Below are 23,432 nucleotides of genomic sequence, written 5' to 3'. Positions count from 1 at the left end.
AATACAGTAAAGTCTGGTTATATCGATATCGGATATATCGATAGTCCCGGTTATATCGATACTATTTCTATGCACGCACGGAGAAAATTACATGCAAACAGGGTCGGATATATCGATAGTCCCGGTTATATCGATATTTTTTCGCACTCCCTTGAATATTGATATAACGAGACTTTACTGTACAGCAAGAGAGCTCCAGACTCCCACTTGCTTGTGTCATTATGTCCCTAAAATGTCAGGCACTGGGATGTGTTATTTATATGGGCATGTGTGACCAACTTATTTTCTGGGATTATTTTTTACCTTTTTTTACAACACTCTTAAATAATTCTCCCAATTTTTGGGTTGTGTGTGGGTGGGCGTTGGTTCTCAACGGAATGTGGGCAAGAGGTATCATCCCAAACCAACATGTTTGGATAATACAAAAAACAAAAAAGACATAATGCTGTCCCTATAACGGCACTTCAAATACATTGGAGTTTTCAGCTGTGCACACATATTGAAGCAGCTCCGTCCATCCATCCATCCATTTTCAACATCGTTTCTCCTCATTAGTCGCGGGTGAGAACGAGAGCCAATTCCAGCTGACCTTGGGCAGGAGGCGGGGTCCAACCTGAAATGCTTGACAGCCAATCACAGAGCACATATAGACAAACTCCCGTTTCGACTCACATTCACATCCATGGAAAATTGAAGAAAGCGTCACTGACCTTTTTGAAAGCGAGAGCTGCTTCTTGGCTACCGATTAAATGTGAAAGGCTGTCAATTTAATCCATACATCTGATTGAATAAATTTGCCCAAACTTTTGTTGATTGTAAGATTTGAAAAGTCATTTTAATCTATATGAAGTCGCTTCATTATTTTAGAGTTATCAATAATTTGTAAGAAAGAGATCCAGTATTACTATGCAGAATTTTCTTTCTATAAATCTTTGTGTGTCCATTTATAACTGATCACTTTGACAGCATTCCAAACTATTTTTTTAACATTATATCATCTCATATTCTCAGTCGTGGACACATTCTCTATTCACTTGAAAAGCCCCTTAAATAAGCCAGTTCAACGTACACGTGTTGAATTAAGAAAAGAAAAAAAAACCAATGCTATTGATTTAAACATATCAACAGACAGAGAGGTGACAGTTAATGGAGTTATTTTTAAAGTCGGAAGGAAAAACAAATATATCTAAAATAGAATATTTCTCCCCCTCAATGTCATGTCGTCGCACGTTATATTTATCTTGAAAAAAATGTTTGACTTTTATTGCGCCGCCTCTGTCTCTTGTGATAACCGCTGAAGGTATCAAAGAGAAATTCTGCCAGTGAGACATGCCCTTGTTAAGTCTTTAATTGTTACCAAGATGCATGCATGACTATTTTGTCAATTATTTGAAAAGAATAAAAAACACATGCTGTTGTCAAATGTTAACTCTTTATTTGAATATGTAAAAAAACAAAACAAGGTGCAGGTATCACAGGTATCATTTGTCTTGCAGCTTGTCCTCATCGTGTGTTTCAATTTCACTTTAAACATCATTTACATGTGAAATACTTTTGCTTTTGAAATGCTTGAGCCACTTTTGAGACTTGTGCAGAATCCAAATTGATGATTAAAGATTAAAGTGCTTTCCCTCCCCACTTCTCTGCTCTCTTCTTCCATGGGACACGAAGCAGCTTTCCATATCAATGGACTGCACAGCTCGGCACAGGGCGACCTGCTGCACACGTATTCAGACGTTCCGCATCCCAAAAGTTCCAAAATACAATTCTTATCTTTTCAAGACGTCGATTTCCAAATACAATTGAAACTTGGCATATCATACAAATAATAAATAGTAGTCATAGCCGGGGCTACGCATGCAAACATCAGCATTTATGTTTTCTTCAAGCAGTAATAGACTTCATTACTGGTGATGCATTGGCGCAGGGTGCAAACGTTTGTCTTAGTGTATCCTAAGGCTTTTTTTGTCTTCTAACCAGTGTGTCCTTTGCCACCGCTTCGTCAAATGTTGTACAGTACTACACAATGCTAACTGGGAAAAAGAAATGTCCGACCCGTGTGTTGAAAGGAAAAGCGTGTCAATGAAACTATTCTTTGTCCATCTCAACGTACTGCGAATGGTTATCAGGGGATTTGCTGTGAGTTTTACTCAAATGGAGTTTGACGGCGTGATTACTGGCGAATGTCCGACAACACAGCTTACATTTAAACTTGGAGTCAATGTCCTCTTCCGGGAGCAGAGGCTCTGAGGCTCGGACGCCCAGGACCTTGGGGAGCTCGGCCTCGTCCACCCTGATCTGATGCTCCGCGGGCATCTTGTTCATGTCTTTTATTTGGAAGCCCAGATGGGATTCCAGGTGGGAAATGAAGGCGGTTGGTGACCTGAACTGCGAAGCGCAGTCATTGCAGTAGAAGACCGGGTGACCCGTGTCCATGTTCTTCAAGAATTTGGTGCCTCCCGTTTTCCGCAATTGGTACTTGACGTTTGCTAACCAATGGCTTATGGTGGTCATGGAGAGTCCCGTGAATTTAGAAATGTGCATCCGCTCCTGAGGGCCGAGGTCAGAGAGAAGATACTTCCCCTCAGAGGTGAGGAAGAGGCTGGAGGCGAACTGAGCTTGCAAGATGAGAAGGTGGCGAGGATTCCAGTTGGACTGGCGACCTTTGCGCTTGTGAACAGAGTAGACTTCAGTGGATACGTCCTCAAAGCGCCGGACGTCCGATTCCAGTTTCATGGGCGGGAGCCGAGATGCTGCGGGTGGCTTTGGCGTGGTGGCTTTGGGAAGAACTTTAACCATGTCGGCGATGTCGGACAGAGCGTACTTCTGTGGCATTGGGGTGACGGGCTGCAGCAGCGAAGCCCTCGGCTTGCTGTGTTTGGATTTAGTCAGGTCTATCGGTTGGTCATCGGTTGCAAAAAGAAATGTCTTTCTCGGCTTATTCCTTGCAGGATTACCGTTCGAGGCCTTGTCGCCGCAATTGCTGGCGTTAGCGAAAATGGACTGGATGTGAGACGATAGTTCATTTGCTCGCAAGTTATTGGGCTTATTTGCTTTGCCCAAATGATTGTTCAGAACCGATTGCAGAGCACTAAGAGGGTTTACAGCGAGGATATCCAGAGTGTCTTTGAGAGGCTCCGTGGCGCTGGCAGAGGGGCTCGGAGTCTTGCCCCTGTCAAAGAAATCGGGGCTCAGCTTCCCTCTGATCGGCTCACTCCCATCATTCCCACAGTCGTCGTCTGGCTTTGAAGAGAAAGAGGAATCATCCTGACAATCGCTGTCATCTGTCTCCATCAGATCAAGCTTCACACTTTGACTTTCTTTCTCGTCACTAATCACAACCGTCTCTTGTTTGATGTCCCCGTTTTTATGCGTCCCCTGGGGACTGTCAACGCCCGTGGCGCCGTACTTCCCCTTTGGGGCGAGGGCCCTCAACTTTTGCTGGAACGTCTGCTTCAGATGGGCAGGGGGCGACGCTGCCATGACAGGGTTGCTTTTGATAATGCCAGAGATCTGATAGGCTGCGTGAATGCTCGGGTAAGCACTCCAGCTTGGCGTCCCCGTTTGAGCTTTGTTAATGGCCGAGGCCACTGTGTTGGCTAGAGATTTAAGAATGTCACCCCCTCCACTAGAGTCTTTCTCTAGATCTTCCTCCCGAAGGTAAAGATACTTAAATTGCCCGTTTCCTGCCTTTTGATCTTCACTCGCTTCCTTGTTTTCTTTGACCTGGCTTTCTTCCATTTTGTCTGACACGCTTTCTTGGCCGTCCCTCTCGCTGCTCACAGGAGAAACATTTTTAGGGGACAACTTTTCTCCGTCGGGTTCACCGGCAGTGGGCTCGGCTAAACCCTGGATCTTCTCTACCGCCAGGGGGTCAAGTGCTAGCTGTTTCCCTTTTTTGGAAGCAGAGTTGGTAACCTTGATGAAATGCCCGGTCACCATCATGTGGGTGGTGAGTTGCTGCAGAGTGTCGTGAGAGCTTCCGCACTCCATGCATTTCAAAATCTGAGACTTGCACGTCTCAAACTGCCACGTGTAACTCGCGCCGTTCTGATAGCCGTAGCGATTATTGTTTGCATTGGCAACGGCGCGTTGGATGTCGTTGTAGCCAGATACACCGGTCGTAGAGTCAGGGGAGCACGGCCTGGCGGTTTCAAAGGCACGCTTCTTTGCTGGTGGCAGTAATTTGGGTGTGATTACTGGTATTGGCTCCTTCAAAGGCACTTTTTGGTAATGCTTAGTTTTGATCATATGGACACTCAGATCCTGGAGTGAGTCAAAAGAATGGCCACAGAACATGCACTTCAGGACTTTCTGCGCATCCTCCTTCCCTTCCAGATCCTGCATACTGCGTTTCTTCGATTTCGAGGATGATGCAGAGGAATTATTCTGTTTGCTGAGGTTGTTGTCCTGGTAGTGGCCACTCTTGTTCATGTGGACCGTCAGCTCCACTAGGGTGTCATAAGCGGCACTGCAGTCCTTACAGCGAAAGCGGCTCGCACCGGTGAATATTGAACCGCAGGGTTTGCTGCTTTGCCGGTACAGGTGGACGGAACTAAAGAGGTTGGGTTTAGACGTCGGCTTGGGCGAGACTGTCTGCTGCAAGGTCTTGGACAGAGCATCCTGGTGCCAGTCAAAGTCACTCTTGGAGCTTCCGTTGGTGCTGTCGCAGTTGGCTTTGCTGGTGTTTTTGCCCACTTTCAATTCTGTGCCTACTCCTGTCCAGTAGGAATCTGAAAGAAAGTTTGCATAAGCTGCCTTCATTTTCTGCAAAGTATTGCCCGTCTCCTCTTTACGTTTACAGTTTTCATCATCCGGCTGTCCTTCTTGCGGTGAGGAGTTTTTGAAGTCGGACAGTCTATCACAAGTCTCGCTGAGGTGTGACTCCAGATCCGCCTCTTGGTTCGACGGGAGACTGGAGGGAGAGTTCTGGTTGCTGTAACTGTTGTTGCTCTTGTTGTCCAGCTCGCGGTCCTCGGACACTTTGGGACTCGTCTTCTCTGAGAACTCCTCTTCCGTCATGGTATCATTCTCTCCATCTTCCTCCACGATGACGTCCTGAGCAGCGGCGTCTTCATCATCTGGCATGTATACTAAAACGACAGATGAAAGACATTGAAAAATGAATGACATTCATTTTTTTTTGGGAGGGGGGGGAGATTTGGTTGTGTTGCAAAATGCAGCAGGTGGTTGTCACTGTATGCTGGTTGAAAGTGAACAAAACAATCCTTCATTATAAGATATCACATCTGCAATCCAACAGACTGGTAAAAAGTGAAAAGTACCATGTTTGCCTTGAATTTCATCTTTACGTCATGAGAATGTGACATGTTTTTTAAGCAGATGGTCTAACTTTTTATGCTCATCGTCACCAACAATCAGTAAGCCTGAGTGGATTGTTTTTTTTTAGCTTGTACGTTGAATGTGAACAGGTTGACAAACATCCTTTACAATACTCGCCGTCGTTATGGGTTTATCAAAATTGTACAAGTTTATGGAAAAATCCCCTTTGTATTGCATTTAAAATGAAATTTGTTGTGATTGTGAGTAACATCAGGCGTGCAATTACTGTCGTATGCTTGTGAATATCATGCCAAGCGCTCATTCCAAATTCAAAATACAAATGACGCATTAGAGCCACTGAAGCCAACATTTGTGCCAAGTGAGCGTAGCCCTGGACACAACGTCTTTACCAAGGGACTGCTGCAGTCCGTGATTCACGACGGGCCATCGACTTAGTGCTGCGTCCAATGCTTTTCTGGCCTCAACTTGATGTGTTTACAACAGTCATTGGCGACTGAGTGACAAAAGCAAATTGATTCTTCTGAGGCCTGTTAACTGTTATTGCAAATGACCTATTCCGGAGTGATTAAAGAGGCCGTGAAGTGCAGTGAAAAGGCCAGTCTTGTGCTACTCAGCGCTATCGCCGGCTCCCCGAAGCCAACACAAAAGTCTGACGTACTCATGTCGCGACATGCGTGAACAACAAATTGCAAGGCGACGGGGAAGCATGACTTCAGCAGATGGTCTGCGAGCGATTCAACGTCAGGAAACCGATTTTGCTGACGGCAAAACAGAATTATGTCGCAAACGTGAACGATGACGAAGAGCAATGAAAGTGCACATAAATAACAACTTTCGAGAGATTACGGGCAATCTGTCAGGTCTTTATATTCCCCCCGACAGCCTCATAAACACTAATTACATCTTTCATTATTCACCTGTTCCTTCTCCCAACTCATACTGCACAAACATTATTGCTTTCATTAACAGATAATTAAACAACACGATTGCTAATTGGCACGTTTCCCGTCACGCTATTAGAAGAAGTCTGACTCAGCGCGCAGCAGGCAAACGTCGTCTTTAAATGGCCGTCAACGATAACGCGACTTTTCCATAAATGAAGTTTGTCAGCACAAATCTGAGATGTTTTCCACCTCGCAGTCAAGCGGGGAAAATGTGCATTTTGGGAAAAAGACTTGGCAGATGTGCTGCCGCTTAAAAAATGAATGGGACATAACAGCCATGTCCGGGTGCACTTATGCCTTTCACGTGGTTAATATTTGCCGTCTCCGCAGAGAAGCATTTTGCCGCTCCCGCACTGGCCGGCTCGAGGAACGCCTCTTTGCTTTCTGAAAATCAAACTTTTCCCTTTTTGAATCAATATTTCACAAGCGCCTCCAGAGAAAGCCTGGAGGTGAGCTGCTTGCCAGCTAATGGACGCAAGATGAAGATGGGCTTTGGACTTTTGAAACAAATATAGAGACTGCGGCACCACGAACACACAAGAACCCCCGATGCACCGCGACCTTGATCCGCCGCAAGAGCGACGTTTTGATTGGCCGACCGACATCCGTGATGGTCTTTAAAACACACTGGAAGCCGAGGGAGCATGGAGCTATATTTTATTTAGAGTCTTCTATATAAAAGGAGAACACCAGCGGCTCTGACAACCTCAACTGGCGAGAACAAACGTCAAAGTGGAGCTATTAGTATTTCTGAGGCTGGAGGGAAAGTGAACGGCAAAGCTTGTAGTCTGTTCCAAATTTACTTTAACTTCACCTCTTTTTAGGAAAATAATTGCGCAATTCGCAAGGGAGTCTCGCCCCTTACTGTAATATCAATTTTAATATGAAGGTCCCACTTATCGTGCTGGAAGGAATCGTGGGAGATTAACAGCTGCCCATCCAGCTCTTCTACGCGGTCCTATCAGATGCCCCGAGTAGCAAACTTCCAGAGGCACCAATTAACCTTCTGGCAGGCAGTGGTGAAAAAAAGTCTCATTCTTGCCTTTCACTTGACGTTTTCCTCGTGGCCTTCGATACAAATTGAGATTCAAGGACAAGAGTTTACGCATGAAATAAAATGGTGGACAATTATTGTTATAAACCCCAGTGTCATATTTACTTAGCACTGCACATCTTTTGAGAAAAGGCTTTTTTCTTCTTTTCAAAGAGCCAATTTTTAACAATGATATTTATTCCTTTTACAATGTACTTACTTTATGAAAATGAATTGAAGCCAACATGTACCTTTTACCAGTTGATTGCAATAATTCACCAGTATGTGTTGTAATATTGTTGACCCTTACATGAAACATCGCTTAAAACAATCCTAACTCTCCTTAGGTCTGTGTAAGCTCTCAGTCATACAGGAATGGTCCATCGATGAAAAGGTTTCTTCAGCCGTCATCTGTGCAAATTTGACGGGGTCGGACATTTCGCCTCTTATCCAAGAAGCTTCGTCAGCAAACTAAAGTCTTACTGGTAGGACTCTGCTATGATATCATCGGGCCGAAACTACCAGTAAGACTTTAGTTTGCTGACGAAGCTTCTTGGATGGGAAGCGAAACGTCCGACACCTTCAAGGAAGTACAGATGACGGCTGAAGAAACCTTTTCAATGTCTCCTTAGGCAAACATTTGATGCCCCAAAAAAAGCCATTTGCACACCTCCTCACAAAAATATCACAAAAAGTGGATACGGATCGTTGTTGTACCTCCTGCAGTCTTGCCGAAGAGCATTTACATGTTCTGTCTGTCACAATAAATCCTTTGCATTGGTACAGTAGAAAAACGAAGAAATGTATTGAAAAATGATCCGATTAGTCATGCGAAATTTCCCGCAGCACAGCGAAAATCTCCTCGCGACACTGTGGCCAAGAATTGGAGGTTGCAGGCATGACTTGCAGGCTCGTCCTTTTCTTAGGTTTAAATTGAATATGACACCATTTGGGCCTTTGGAAATGCATCCTGGAAACAATAGGTCCTAACAAGGTTAACCCATAGATATGGTAGGACTGAGTGACTGTCCCCGAAAATCCCACCATAGAAGAAGAGACCCGTCGATCCTCTCACTTAACACTTACTACCACGGGGAAGAAAGAAAGTAACTTGACTACCGAGCTTGCAAAAAAAGAAGCTGGCATAGTTTACAGCAGATTTAGCATGTCATAAACCACGGCTAAAGCCTCCAATCTGCGTCAGCGCAAATTTATACCTTCAGACGGAGATATGCAAAGGTCAAAAAAGCCGAGGTGTCCGCCGTAAATCAACCGGCTGGAGTGTTTAGAACCTTTATCGGTGAAAGCAGGCTCTTGGCATCGTGAGGCCCAGATTTACAGAGGCAGCCGCCTGTTTGTCAGCAAACACGCTCTTTTCCTCACGTCGACAGAAAGCGGCTAAGTGCTACGGCCGTACTCGATGACTTTTATGGCTACCTACACTCCCCAGCAGCAAGTTGTCTGGAGCGTACATGAGCAAATATGTCGTGTGACATTTGCAACCACCTTGCCTGTCTGAGAGACGACTCTCAGGATGTGTCAATCATTTGAGGAATTTCCTGTCTCAACATGCCAGCGTGTTAGAATGTTTAACCCACAGAAAGGTCAACGCTTCATCGTAAAAATGCTTGCTACATCAATCACGTTTAAGGATGGGTTGTGTTTTCAGCCATGTGGCTTACATTTTGCCTCGTTCCCAGAGGAAGATAAAAATTACGAATTGATAGTGGAAATATATGAGAAATAACCGCGTGAGGCACACTCCCACCACCTGCAGGACTGGACTGGACCGCAACTTTTAAAACTTTTCAATTGACAGTTAAAATTTACAATCAAGCTCTGCATCAGATTGAGTTTATACAAACATTCTTCGCTCATTGGCGCCATATTTCTCTTTGTGCTGCCTAAAAAGGCTAACACGTGTGCGTTAAACACACACATCATCTTTATCATAACATTATATCGAGAGATAAACAGCGTGCAATATATTTGTATGATTTTGTCCAAAACAAGCAGTTAAGTTAGCACTGATGCTAGCGCTATTACATATCCATAGCAATGACAACATTTGAATATATTAATAGAAGACTAAAAGAGTTTAAAGATAAAAAGAATAAATAAAGAGGCTTCTTAACTGACTCAATTACAGAATGAACTAATGATTTAACTAAATACATGTAGGAATGAATACAATATTATCATTGAAATCAAATAGTAAAAGCATTTCACGTAGGTAGTGCTTTTTAAATCAACGATAAACATGATTACATAATCATGCATTTGAATTGACAAATTTTGCCAAAATGAAGAACATTTATTACACATTTTGTCAAAATAAACTTTTAAAGAATAAAATGGGCGGTATACTTGGCCCGCCTTCGATGTACAGGTAGATGCGCATCGTACAGCAAATTCAAAATTAATTATTGCTTTATCATAGATGCCTTTTTTACATGCTTCTGAAGTTAGAGAAAATGTTGCACGGTTCCCTTATTTTTCTTTTTCACCGCACAAAGAAAAAAAGGGCTGCAAGGGCTGCAAGAAAAAAGTCATAAATTGGATCCCTTAATTGATGCTAGCTAGTGGTTCTCACAACATGAAAGGTAGCCACAGCAATGCCGGAAATCTCATTGTCCTTTAATCAATTATCTATGGAGAATCCACATGATTCTCAATCAGCGGTTTTCAAAGAACAATTATTACATATTTCTGCTTTCATTTAAAAAAAAAAAAAAAAAAAAAAACAGAAATTGCAAGAGACTTGCAATTTGATCTTCCTTCTTTCTCATTCAATAGTGTCTATTACCAATGCATGCGCACCAAATCCAGCACTCTTTAAACAGTAACCCAAATACAAGTGTATAGTGCCTCTTTGCAATTTTTTTGATGATGATACTAGTGCAGCGTGTTCTACGGGAAACGACTTCCTCGTGTGTTCTACATATACATATATACAATAAAGATGATTCTGATTCTGATTACAGATCTGCGTGACTGTGCTGGCACCTCCTAACACTCTGCCACTTGCCCCAACATACAAACAACCCCCAAACACACACACACACAGATGCTCTCAGGCTGTCTCAGGCTTCACTTTTGCTGGCCGCCGATCGATATCTCTTTTTATTTCTCATTGATTGCTTAGCGGCAGGCGCGACCTAAGCAGGACTGTTATGACATTTCCAGATTTCCCGCTGTCCTTGCAACAATCAATTGCATGTGCGCGCAATCAAAACCTCTTTGCAAAATGAACCGGCCCCGTGACATTTTCATCTTTCAGATTTATGCCACGTAAAAGCGCAAGAAAAATGGCATCGGTGAACATTCTGTGTGTTGCCGTGGTAACTATCGCCCCTTTCCCTCACATGAAAGTACCAATTAATGGCGCGTGTCAATTTCAAAACACTTGCAATATGTGGCACTGGTGTCACGGAAAAGACGAAAAGTTGGATTCCAAACAAAGTTGAGTAGAACAAGCGAAATAAGAGTTGTGTCCTCAGTGAGCTATGATTAGAAGGCGGCGCGGCGCACACCCGCCACAAGGTGTAATATTTTGACATCTTGATATCTGACAACGTGCGTGAGTCACGATCAAACGCCGACGTTGTCAGACATCCCGCTGACAGACTTGATGACACGCTTGACGTCTGAAGTTAATTCGGAACATACTCACAAAAATAAAGGCAACGTGTTAATTCCGAGCCCCGCGGCCATCTGTAAATATCTGCGAATGCTTTTTGTCGTCAACGCTTCCTGTCAAGAAACAGTCTTGCGAGGTGCATGCGAGGACGCAGACAGAACAATCAAGCTCGGGCAGTCTCGCTTTGACCAAATATGTCTGGAGGTTAATTGACATCATGGGATGAAATAGTATTTGATTTGCCTTGAAAAAGGAGCGGCGTGTCATTAGCTCCCTTCCGACCCATCATTTCCTTGCAAGTCTTGAGTCAAGCGGCTCTGATGGTGCCCTCGGGGAACTTCAACTACTCTGACACGCTACAGCTGAGGATTCCAGAGATTTAGCTCGCAGTAGCGTGGGGCGCGAGGCTTCAGGATGAGCGCACAGGGGATGGATATTTGGACGCATTTCCTTGGGAAAAAAAAAAGCCAAAAACCCATCATTTTGAAAAAAAACAAATACAGTAAAGTCTCGTTATATCGATATTCAAGGGAGTCCGAAAAAATATCGATATAACCGGGACTATCGATATATCCGACCCTGTTTGCATGTAATTTTCTCCGCGCGTGCATAGAAATAGTATCGATATAACCGGGACTATCGATATATCCGATATCGATATAACGAGACTTTACTGTATTCAAAATCTGTGGACCAATAAAAGTCCAAGTTGAAAGTGAGCAGTTTTTGAGGCTCTCTGAAATGTTATAAGGGATGCAAAAAAATGCATAAAGTTGATTCATCTTTAGGAAGATTCTGATTAAAGTCATGAAAAAATTGCATTCAAATGAAATGAAAACACATTGATGGATAAAAGCATGAAAAAGCATCTTTCAAAGAAGGCTGCTGAGTTGGTTTTGGCTCCAAAAAGCCCATCTTGACTTCTGTATGCATGACAGAGGCGCTACTTTAAGCACATTACGTCCTTCGCTAAACACAAGTTATTCATGCAGATAAATGCTTGGTTCTCGTAGACCCTCAACCTGAATATTTGATGCCCTAATACAATCACGTGAAAACTTGCGGCTCCAAAGAGGACAACAGATTGTGCGCGCAGGAAACGACGCTCAAGTGGACCCGGCGCCAGATTAATACGATGAGATGGCGGATGCGACACCATCTCCTGCCATCTGGCTCTTCATTTGGCCAAAAAGGATCACAATAATTAAGGCAATTAATCAAAAAATGTTTTCACAATCCACATTTGGTAAAAAAAAAAACACTCAGCACACATCCAACTCTAATGAGCATATTCACTCAGCCGCCACCTCGCTTGCGAAGTCATCCAGTGAGGTGCCTTTTGACGATAGAATATTCCACCTGTCGGCCCAAAGCCTAATTGGAGGCGAGCTGTCCAAGAGCGACGCAATCTGCCCGCCCGAACCCAGTCATCACTTTGAACAAGCCACGGATGACGCATCAAATCAGGCCGCTCATCCACCTTCAGATCCGCATCCAGATCATCATCTTTATCATGCATGCACACAGGAAATTCATTCATTCAGAAATAAAAATATCTATCTATCTATCTATTTAAATATATGCACACACACATGTAATTGTTGATAAGATCATTGTCATCTGTGCTGCACTGTTTTCTGCATTTTATTGACTGCCTGTGCTCCTAATTAACATTTGCTGCGTTAATCTTTTTTGGGCCCTGAACTTTGTCCTGCTTTTAATTGAGGTCAGTGTGTAAACTGTACAATGTAAACCAATTAATGAAATTAGGAAATGGAATTACGCTAGCGAAGGAACAGCTTTAAAATCACCATGGCCGTACATTGCCTGATAATAAGGTTGAGCCCAGCCTCCATGACCCCTCACCCCTCCCCAGCTTCAACTATCGGCACTTTAGTGGGCTGTAATAACATTGAACCCGTCTAGACAACTCTCGAGTTACTTTCGTAGGAGCTCGGAAGCCAACGTTCCCATTCAGAGTTGTGTGCAGTGGGAGAATAGCTACTCCTCATATATAATGGGACACTAAATACTGTACAAAGCTTGTGATGTGAGCATCTAGCATGCATATTCCCTGTACATCGTAGTTGGATCCTTCTGGACATCCTTGAATTCTTGATGATAGAGCCGCTGAGATGTACAGTATATGGTATGTACAATAATAAAGGTTGGATAATAAACGCCATGTCTAACTTCATCCAAAATGAAGAAATAATCATCAAAATGTGAACAATGAGTCCAACATTGGAGACGATTACATTTCATACCATTAGGAGGAGCCCCAGAGCAGAACAATTGTTACCTCAGCAAAGGTTACAGTGTGCTCCCTCATTTTCATTTTGCTTGATTTCACACATTGTCCCTCAAACGGCATTTGACGATGGAGCGTTGGTGTTGCATGATTTGGATAAGCATTAAAAAAAAAAAAAGATGGAATCACTGCTTTCCCTAATGTCATCAAAATAAACCGTATTTTCCAGGGTAAAAGCTATGTAAAATGTATAAGGTGTACCCCCAATGAATGGTGTATTTTCAAACGGTTTCCATATATAAAGTGCACTGGACTATAAGGTGCACCTTCAATGAATTAAAAAGTTTTAAAAATATAATATATAATTCTACAAAGGTTTTCCACATATAAGGCACACCGCATTATAAGTAGAGGCTGGAGTTAGGCACGACTTCTTCTAGAGGTGGAAATTGAGTCAGTGGCTGCTGACAGTCGTTGCGATACCTGTTGTGGCTCAACACTAGTTCACATATAAGGCATATAAGGTGCAGGGTAATCGTTTGAAGAAAATGAAGGCTCTTGGGTGCACCTTATACAGCGGAAAATATGGTACAAAAAGGGCTCTGCCTAAAAAGCACGGTGATTATGGTGAAGGAAAAGTAATTTGTTGCTGATCCAAATCACAGCTGCTCAGATGATGGAGCAATGCCAACAACATTCCACCATAGCATGTAACACGCAAAGGTAAACAAAAGAAGGAAGTGAGGATGCTCTCAGTCAGGCTCCGCTTTACAGTTGCCACATTCGGAATCATCTTTTTTTTCTCCGCCCTGGCACAGAAACTCAACAGTTCCAATCACAGTGGGCTTAAGCGCCCGCGCGGGTGTCATGGCTCGATAAGGTCCGATGTTTCCTTTCTGCAGAACAGCAGTTTACCCCTGGTTCACCCTTATCAGAGTAGGGGAGGGGGGGGGGGGGGGGAGCCATCATTTGGCCATACGCCACTCAAAAAGCCCGGCGCATATCGGAGCTGAGCGCTCCAGCAAACAGGGCGGCGCTAATAAAAGAGCATCCTGCTCGCCTTCAGATTTCCCTGATGGAGTGTCAGTCAGGAATGTTTGCGTGGCGGCCGCCAGGGAAGTGGGCAGCCGTTTAAAGGACCTCGCAACACATGAGGCCTTTGTTCCCGCTTACGAGACACCGAGTGGCTCATTTCACTCGCTGCGTGAAGGCTGAGAGATGAGCTTTCACACTAACGCGATGGCGCAGCCCAAAATTGCCCTTCTTTTTTTTTTTTGCTAATCCTTCATTGGCTTTTCTTTCAATTGTGCGACAGTGTTTCCAATGAAACTTCCAATCCCAAAAACATTGTGGACATTTCAGCATTTGTGCTCAATTAGTAAATGAGTTCTTTGAAATGCTTTGAAAGGAGGCCTTGAAAGCATTTAAATCACTGTTGATTTTTGGAAGTGACTTCTTTTAATTTCTTGACTTTGCTCTTAAATCCCCTTCAATATTTCCTTTGAAAATGTGGATTGTTCTCCTCTATGTCGTACAGGTTCTACTTCATCCCGCATTCCAAAAACACGCTTGGTAGATTCATCGCAGACTTGAACTCATCCATCAATTTGAATATGAGTGCGAGTGCTTGTTTGTCTCTTTGTGCCCTGCGATTGGTCGTTTCCGTTGGAACAGACTCCAGCTTGTTCTTTACCCTAATAAGGACAAGCGCGATAGAAAATGCTTAGATAATTTTTCCCTCCTCCATCTTTATCTTCAGGCAACATTCGATGGCACTTCATAATGCGGCCATTCCTCAATGGAACCCTTGTTGCTCCCGACATTTTGAGCGCTGACTGCATGATCTTCAGAAAAGCGATCGCACCCGCGTGTCATGACTGGATGCTTCCAATCAGATTGTTCTGATGTCACATTAGTACTTACAACTAGGGGCATTTTGCAAGATGTCAGGAGGTTGCTTTGACGCGGAGTTATGTTACGGGTGCTTTTCGCCATTGGATAATGGGCAAAATTATTGAATTGGGAAACAATTCAGTGTCACAAGGTCTCACATCAAAGTCTTCTATCAACTGTCAACAAAGAAACATGGCTGACCATCACAAACTAATATTTGTACAGTCGAACCTCATTACACCGTACCTCAAGGGACTTGTGGAATCTGTACATTATAAGCGTAGTTGGTGGTAACCATTTCCCATAAAATGGCCGTCCACTATGATGTATTACACAGTATGAACATTTATAGATGTCAAATCATTGTACGGGGAAAACACGTTTCTTAAAATTAAGTTTACATTCTTAAAATGTTTGTTGTCGTCAAAATCGGAAAATGGAAAACAAAAGATGTGAAATATGGGCTTTGAAATGTGAACGACATAGTGGTGAAAAAGTAATACCTGGTGCGTTGAAACCAGGTTGAACTGTAATTATATGCGAGCTGCAACATCATGGATGTCAAACTCATTTTTGGCCGCGGACCGCATTACGGTTTCCTTTCAAGAGCCGTTATGAATTTGGGGAAATCATTAAAATGTTTCATTCCCTCCACATATTACATATCGAGCGCACAACATATTAATGAAGAACACATTTTCAAGTATGAAGCCAAGAATGAAGACTGTTATTGTGGTTTACATGTGACAATTTGAAATTTTTGGTTCAGACTTTAGCAGGCATCTCGCAAGGCACTTGACACGCTTGATTTGCTTTCGCGGGCCGAATAAAATCATGTGGCGGGCCAGATTTGGCCCCCGGGCCTCGACTTTGGCACCTGTGTGCGACATCATCAGTGACTTGAATGCACAGATATGACAGTATCGAAACCCTCCCAATGTATTTGTTTCTTTGACATTTGGTATGCATTCGTCATTCGTCACATCTAATTTCTGAGGGACACGCAACAGAATGCTTATTGTCGTTAAAAGTATCATAAGCTATGCCATTAGCAATGGCGTGCTAACAATACCGTCGTTTTCAAGCCCGCTATTAAAAAAACACTAAACAGCTTTCTAAAATCACCAATCGGTCGAAACAATGTCAAGTTCTTTCCCGTTTAGTATAACAATAAGAACTTGTGCGCCCTTGTGACGCCACTTGTTATTTTATGAACAGTATCTCACTCATTCCCGGTGGGAGCCGACAGAAACTCCCCCTGAGATCACGGTCTCTCACTCTCTCCCAGCAACATCACCTTCATGTGAACCCAAAACAAGGACCTGTCCTCCCCCGAAAAAAAAAGCAGGCTCCATCAAGGTCAGGCTCTGATGAATGTGATAGTGCAGCTGTGTGTATCCTATTAAAAACAATCTGCATGTCACTAACTCCTCTCGGCTGCTCTCTTTCTTTTTTTTATTTGATTTTACGAGGCTGCTGGATGCGCTCCAGCCGCAGCTTTCCTCGTACAAGCACTTTTAAGTTTTCAGCAAAGGGAGGCACTTTTTTAACATTCCCACTTCATTAATAGTAAGTAGATTGCCACTTTTTCCCTTCATTAAATCCAATGAGGAGGTTGCGGAGGGAAGCTGCGGCTGCGTGAGTGCTCCGGCCTGTTGTTTCTGGCGGGAGCTAAACGTGGCAAGAGAGGGAGTGTATTGAAACCGGCTCCCAATAAAATCTCCCCCTCCATAAAAATGATCATTTTTAACGGCGAAGCTTTGTAATTCTGACAGCTCATTGTGACAACAAGGCTGTCTAAACAGAGACGGACGCTGCTGGCAGAAGGCAGTTGAAAGTCCAAAACAGACCTTCCGCTATTTATCGCTATTCCGCAGCGTTGATATCTGCGTGTCGATTAGAATTTTTTTAAAAAGTGCGTTGAATTAGGCCTCCCCCCCCCCGAGCAGCACATCCGCCATTGTGTCACCAATGATTGCATTGAACCAATTATTTCTTTGACGAAAGCTGCTTAAAAGACTGCTGTCATTGTTGGAGTCATAAGAAGGAGAAAAACATGACATCATTGCGATATCATACAATCCACTAAGTATTGCTTTTACTACTTGGAAATGATTCCTTTGTCTGAGTAAAATTAAGCCTCTGCAGGATTAACCCAATTATGGACCAGTTAGGAATGAGATGGTAAAAAACTAAAATGTTTAGTTAAGCAGGCATGGCAAAAAGAATCAATATAGTAAACGACAAATGAAAACATGCTTTATTTCACTGTGTTTTTTACCGGTTATTGCCATTGACCAGCAGAGCCCAAAAAACACGTCCGCGCCGGACCGACGTTCCCTTCGTTTGACACTCAAAGGACACCGACAGCACAATTAAGGCGAGAGCAGACCCTTAATTTTTTGTGTTTACCCACCGAGTGCTGACAACCTTGAATCATGTTTCCACTGAACCGAGTCTGATAGATTAATGCGGGTCAAAATCTCTTGGCTAAATTATCCATTAAAGTCCGAATTATGCTGATGTAAAATGTCAATGCCTTGATGTTATTGTGAGATGCTTTAACCTTGATGCACATCATGACAACACTAGAGGAGGTGTTAGATTAGCGCGCGGCGTAATTACCATGCCAGACAAGACGAGTTACATATAGTTGTTAGTTGTGAAAAGAAATAATATGTTTCGGGTGCTAAATTTGATCTTTGTAAAGGTGGTGCCGATAGTAGTTCTTAGAAGCAGTTAGCATGCTAAATTGGAATAGGCTTTACTAGCAGCCCGAATGAAGAATATTATTTCTGGCCATCGAACATCTGTTAGGGAAAGTAAATGTGTCTCGTAAATTTGACACCCCACAGAGAAAAGCACTTTAACCTCTGCCAAATCAGTCATTGAAACTTCAACATTAAAAAAAAAAAATCAAGCAATTGTTTTAGCTTTGAAAATCTGGGTGTCTGCTCAATGCGTAAAACCGCAGCTCGCTAAAAAAAAGATACCTGCTACTTCATTCAAGGTATATCTTATTTATACTTTTTGTGCCGCAAAAAAAAATATATATGCCACTAGGTCGTCCCAGGGCTTCGTGTACTCCAATGAGAGGTGCTAGCCACCAGCTAAGTAGCTTGGGCTTCATTATAGTATCAAAATAGCAACTGGCTGCCGCCACCCGGACAACCGGGATTGTGAACGAAAGCAGGCAGCATTCGTTCAATGTTGAAAACAGCTACAAACACATTTTCGGACATTCCAAAACAAACACTTTCAATTCTTTGCGAGATGAAAAACTTGTTTTTGAGCACCAACATTTTCACTCAAGAACAATATTTCGCCAAGAGCACTTGCAAACCTTGGCGGCTGGGTTAGAAATGGGCTTTGTAGCCCTCGTCTGTCTTTCACTAACACAGGCCCAAACATTCACGTTGTCTCCACGGCGTCCCTGAAAGACGCTAAATGTCTCAAATGACAGAGGTGGCCTGCTGAATTTCATCAAAATGGGGCAGAAAAGCTGATGAATACAACCTTGCTGCTCCGTGAGATACCACCGCTCAAAAATTCCAAAATCTCTGAATTGACTTTACAAGGACTGCCATCGATCAGTTGAAGAAGGAGGCTAGACCTATGAAGCATCTGCTGCATGATCCGGCCTTACAAACACCTCCCGGCACTTCAAATATCGGCACCGTAAAAGTCAGTGCCACAACAACATTTTCCCTTGGTGACATTTGCGAGGTAAGAGAGGAGGAGCAGGTCGCTGACTTTTCTTCTTTATTCGTGTCACGAGAAAGAGAGAGAGGAGAGTGGTTCATTTATTGAAAAGAAGGTAGGCGGACGAAGCAGCGGCACGGAACTGATACCCAGCACGGCTGTAGGTTTTACACCGAAAGTGGGGGTGGTGAAAGGGGGGGGGGAGGGTGGTAACAGTGGGGCCAGAGGGGGAAGGGAAGGGTGCGTGGACCAGTGCCACAGAGGAACGGTTAATGGAAATGAGTGACAGGCTTTCAGAATGATTTACAACGGGTGGCGCTGCGGCAGAGGCGGCGCTTGATGGATGATCCTGAAAGACGGAGACGAACCATAAATCATGTCTGGGAATCATTGACAGAGATAAAGGAGGGCGAGAAAAAGCAACGGCATTGACGTTCATTCTTCCAATAATGTGCATTGACGAGTTACACTACGGAGCCTTAATTAAAAAGTGAACATGGGTTCTCCCACCCCCTGCTGTCCCTCCACACCCTCCCCCCCTGCGTTGGCTTATCAATGGTAATTAAAGATGCGGCATTCTCGGCCCAAAGACACTTCCGCCACATGAGATAAGTGCTGTGCTAAAAGATAACGTCCACGCCCCCTCCCCTCAAAACAACGTCTGACCCATTTCTTCATGTTTTTTCCATGAAGCTTCATTGGTTCATCACGAAACATGACACCCAGGCTGCAGGATAATATTGTTCTTTTGGTGTATAAAAATAAAAAGGCCGATTTTACACAAATGTGCATTTGGTACGATTATGATGCAAAGGTTTAATGTTGAGGGGTAATGGTTCATGTCAAATCCGTAGTCTAGTTTCAGATGTAGCACTGAGTAAATGAGGTGTCACCTGGATTTGACAATGATTGATTCCTATTTGAAATTGAAAGCAAGGCCTTTGTAATGATTGAAGTTGACTGGTTAGAGTCCAAACAATGTCCTCCGACATCTTCCTCCCCGATAAGATGGAATGAAACTTCTCTAAGATGGGCAAAACTTGTGTATGAAACGTGAATACTTGTGTGTCCATTTCCTTTTTTGCGTTGCTTTCGTGTGATTTTGAATGAGGTCTTGAGACTCTGCAAGACCACTCAACGTCTGAACAGCCATCACGGCTATGATTTAACATTTCTCCAACCAGGCTGTCGTGAAAACAAAAGCAACTTTCAGGTATAGAGGGATTCAAAACCGGATGAAAGGGTTTTGTTAAATATTTAATGTCACTAACACTACCTCCAGGGTTTAAAAAAAAACAAGCGGAATGCCAGAATGAAGTGATTGTGTTTGTGGGTACTGAAAATTTGAGAAAAACATCATCATGACGATAAGGCATTTATGTCTTCTAACCATAAATGCTTTCACTCCGGCTTTTGGTGATAATTTGAATGAATTGAAGACAATTTTCTTTTTGTTATTGGTGTGTCTGATATGATTTTCCGATGGGCAGCATTCACGTGGAAATGATGAAAGGGAATCCACATGGTGCCCTACAGCTCTTTTGTATGAGCCGTCTGAAATGGATTCAGTACAAGAAAAGTGTATCGGATCGAAATGTTTTTCAAATTTAAGGTAGTGAGGCGTGTTTGTTTGTTTTTTTTTTCACCACACCGTTTAGTGTTGCCATGAACATTCAGTCGTGTTCATCTAAGCACTCAATAGTGTCACTATTGACACTACATTTTGTTGCCGTCACACACTATCGCGTGTAGAACATTCAACCCTTTGATCATCTTACTTGAACACAAGGTCGTGTGGACACATAGAGACACTTTGGCAGTGTTAAAAATTAACAGTCTGTGGTGTGAAATTAACACAGAATTTGCAGCTAGCAACAGAGCTAGTGACAATGCTAAAGCTGACTCACAAGATAACTTGCCTGACTAGAAACAGTACTTTTTTGTCTTCTCAAAACAGTTATTGTACATAACAGAGTTGAGTTGAAGTCCAGTTGGGGCTCAATCTTTTAATAGTTGAGGATTGTGGTCTTTTAACTGCTCTTCATATTAAGACAACATCGCTTGTGACTTAGCGCTATATACCATAGTGTTTTGTTTTAACCTAAAAACGGTGAATCATTATTTCTTTCTCTTTGTATTTTGACTTCAATAAAGTTTATGAGTACTGTGGCCACCTCATGACATTGCGTATATTAGGCTACGGGTCCATTTTACCCATTTCCGTTTTTGTGTTGACAAAAGCACTGGATATTCTAAAACATTTTTAAAATAGAATATAAGTTGTCGCTCTTTTCAAGTATGTTTATAACAACAGTTGCTGTTGATGTCACCTATTATTTGAGTGTTTTGTGTGGATTTTTACATACGGGTAAAAATGACCCACAACATAATCAACATGAACAACACAAGTGGAGTCCATTATTTGAAAACTAAAGTACTCCTCACTGTAGCACACAAGTACATAATGTCCCCCATCTCTCTCTCTCTTAGTATCAACTGGGATAGTCTCCATCTCACCCATGAGCCTGAACATCATCACCAACAAAACGGATGGGAAGATGGATGCATGGACGGATGGAAGGATAAAGAATGCCAGCCTTGCGTAACTTCAAACGAAGCAAACTGACGGGTATGCGTTATCCGAGTCTGAGTTGAATGCAAATCTATTTCTGAGCATGCCATCTGTCAGTGGTTAAATGAGTGCCCCCTTTTTTCCTTTCATTGTTTTGAAGCATCCACTTCTTATATTCTTTGCACTTCTTGCACAAGCCCCAATTGTGTTCTATGAAGGGTTTGCAAATTGTACAACAGGGCTGAAAGTTAGCATATCTGATTTATTGTCCCGCATGTACGCACACACACACAACAAATGAAAAAAAAAAACAACACGAGTGGTGCCTCCATCTTCCCACCGCGAGCCTCTTGAAGATGGCGTCAGTGTGTCTTGAGTGCAGATGGCACTTTGATAAACAGGAGGAGCCCTGCAGGAACCAGGATGAGTGGCATTCCACATCAGCTGAGCTGGCTTTACGTGCACACAATAGAGCAATGAGGTGAAAGTAATCCTAAACATCTGTCTGCTGGGCCCGACACGCACTCGCTGTTTGTTCAAGTTCAAGAAAAGACATTAGAAAGTGTGGGGTGGGGTAGATGGAGGGCTCTTAGAGCAGATATCAGTTCATGCTCTGGCTTTCAGAGGGATTAAGCTTCTGTCGTCCTCGGTTGCAGTGTTCGCACAAAGAAAAAGTGCAATCCATTCAAGCATGAGCGAGACAGAAAACTGTACACATGCAGTATACTACGACAAATAAAGTGAAGTCATAAGCAGAAGAAATGTGAACGATCCAAGATACTCAAATCGATACTGATTTTATACCTGATTACAAAAGGCGCCACAAAAATCTGACTTGGTACTCTTTCATATTACAGCGTTTTGATTTGAATTTGTTTTAAAATTAATGCTGGTCACTTTTCACTCGAGCGTGATCACGCAAAATGCCTTTTTTTGTTGCTTGCAAATGCCATTTTCAAACTGAAATGCAAAAAAATGAGAATTGCCTTTTGTTTGACCACAAAATTATGAAATTACATTGAATCTTTGGACCACCGTGTAAAACACAATTGGCTGTAAATACGTAAATATGTTTATACTGTGCATGAGTCCCACAGGGTGGTCAAAACTGAGGTCTAAGTTTATTTTCACGCCTGGCTTGTTACTTGATGACTTTTACATGTTGACATGCTCATCTTTCGCTACTACTCCTAATATATAACAGGTAAATAATTATTACCAACAGAATGATGTTGCAGTGCTTTATCCATTAGAAAGTACTTTTCTGGCCATTGTAATCCAAAGGCTGCTTTGTTTATTTGAGTATTTGAAATGTTCAAATATAATTTCTCCATTTTATTTCACTGCCGGTCAAAATAACAATTGATGATTTGTCTTTAATGGCACAATCAGATTGAGTGGGCCTATGCGCACTGAATGGGGCGATTGGAGGGGAGGCAGGGGGGCAAACGGGGGAGCTCAATCTCCCACCATTCTGCTGCGATGAGACATGTTGGCAGGCTGGAATGAAAATGAATAGACAATGGCCATCCAGCGTTGAGAAGCTGCGACGACTGAATCAATCCTGAGTGCGCGTGCGTGCGTGCGCGCGTGCGAAAAATAAAAAATCATTTCCATTTGAAGGCTTGAAGTTGTTCAGATCATTCATGTTTGATCGCATCCTTGCATCAAAACACACTTTGATAGACAAGGCAAATAATTAGGTGTCACTCAAACGTCTGACTTCCTACTCTTTTCCGTTTCCTGCGTTTCTATATTTATTTATTTCTCCTTGCTTTTTGACTGCTGAGTAAAGTCCTCCAACGACGGTTGCGCTTGACATTGTCCAAAGGCCCGCAAAGTAATTTACTCCTGCGAGTCATTAGCACACCGAAGCTCCCGCGGATTTTTCACCGTCTTCAAAGATGATCCATACGGTAATGAATCTGAGTCCGTTGCTGGCTCGCAGCCCAAAATGGGACACCGCGAGGTTAACGTGGCACTTTCCTCCTTTTTGACCCTTTTAAAAGAAAGGGGAGCCTCGATTCCCAAAGGCCCAATATAAGTGATTTCAGGGTGAGCAGCAGCATGAATGGAACGATGTAGGTTAGTGG

General features: G+C 43.0%; 1 protein-coding gene across 1 annotated transcript in view; it reads right to left on the bottom strand.

Annotated features, from left to right (window-relative positions):
• Window positions 1–1,423: 1,423 nt before the first annotated feature.
• tshz2 (teashirt zinc finger homeobox 2) overlaps window positions 1,424–23,432 on the bottom strand; it is a 44,088-nt gene continuing 22,079 nt past the window's right edge. The window contains exon 2 of the mRNA XM_089014999.1: window positions 1,424–5,093. Within this exon, the coding sequence (XP_088871125.1) occupies window positions 2,089–5,093 (3,005 nt within the window). The 3' untranslated portion in view covers window positions 1,424–2,088. The remainder of the gene's footprint in view (window positions 5,094–23,432) is intronic.

Source organism: Hippocampus bargibanti, linkage group LG01, assembly GCF_051943395.1.
Source record: "Hippocampus bargibanti isolate YZ-2025 linkage group LG01, ASM5194339v1, whole genome shotgun sequence".
In the NCBI taxonomy this organism is placed as follows: Eukaryota; Metazoa; Chordata; class Actinopteri; order Syngnathiformes; family Syngnathidae; genus Hippocampus; species Hippocampus bargibanti.
This window is presented reverse-complemented; position numbering and strand designations above follow the sequence as displayed.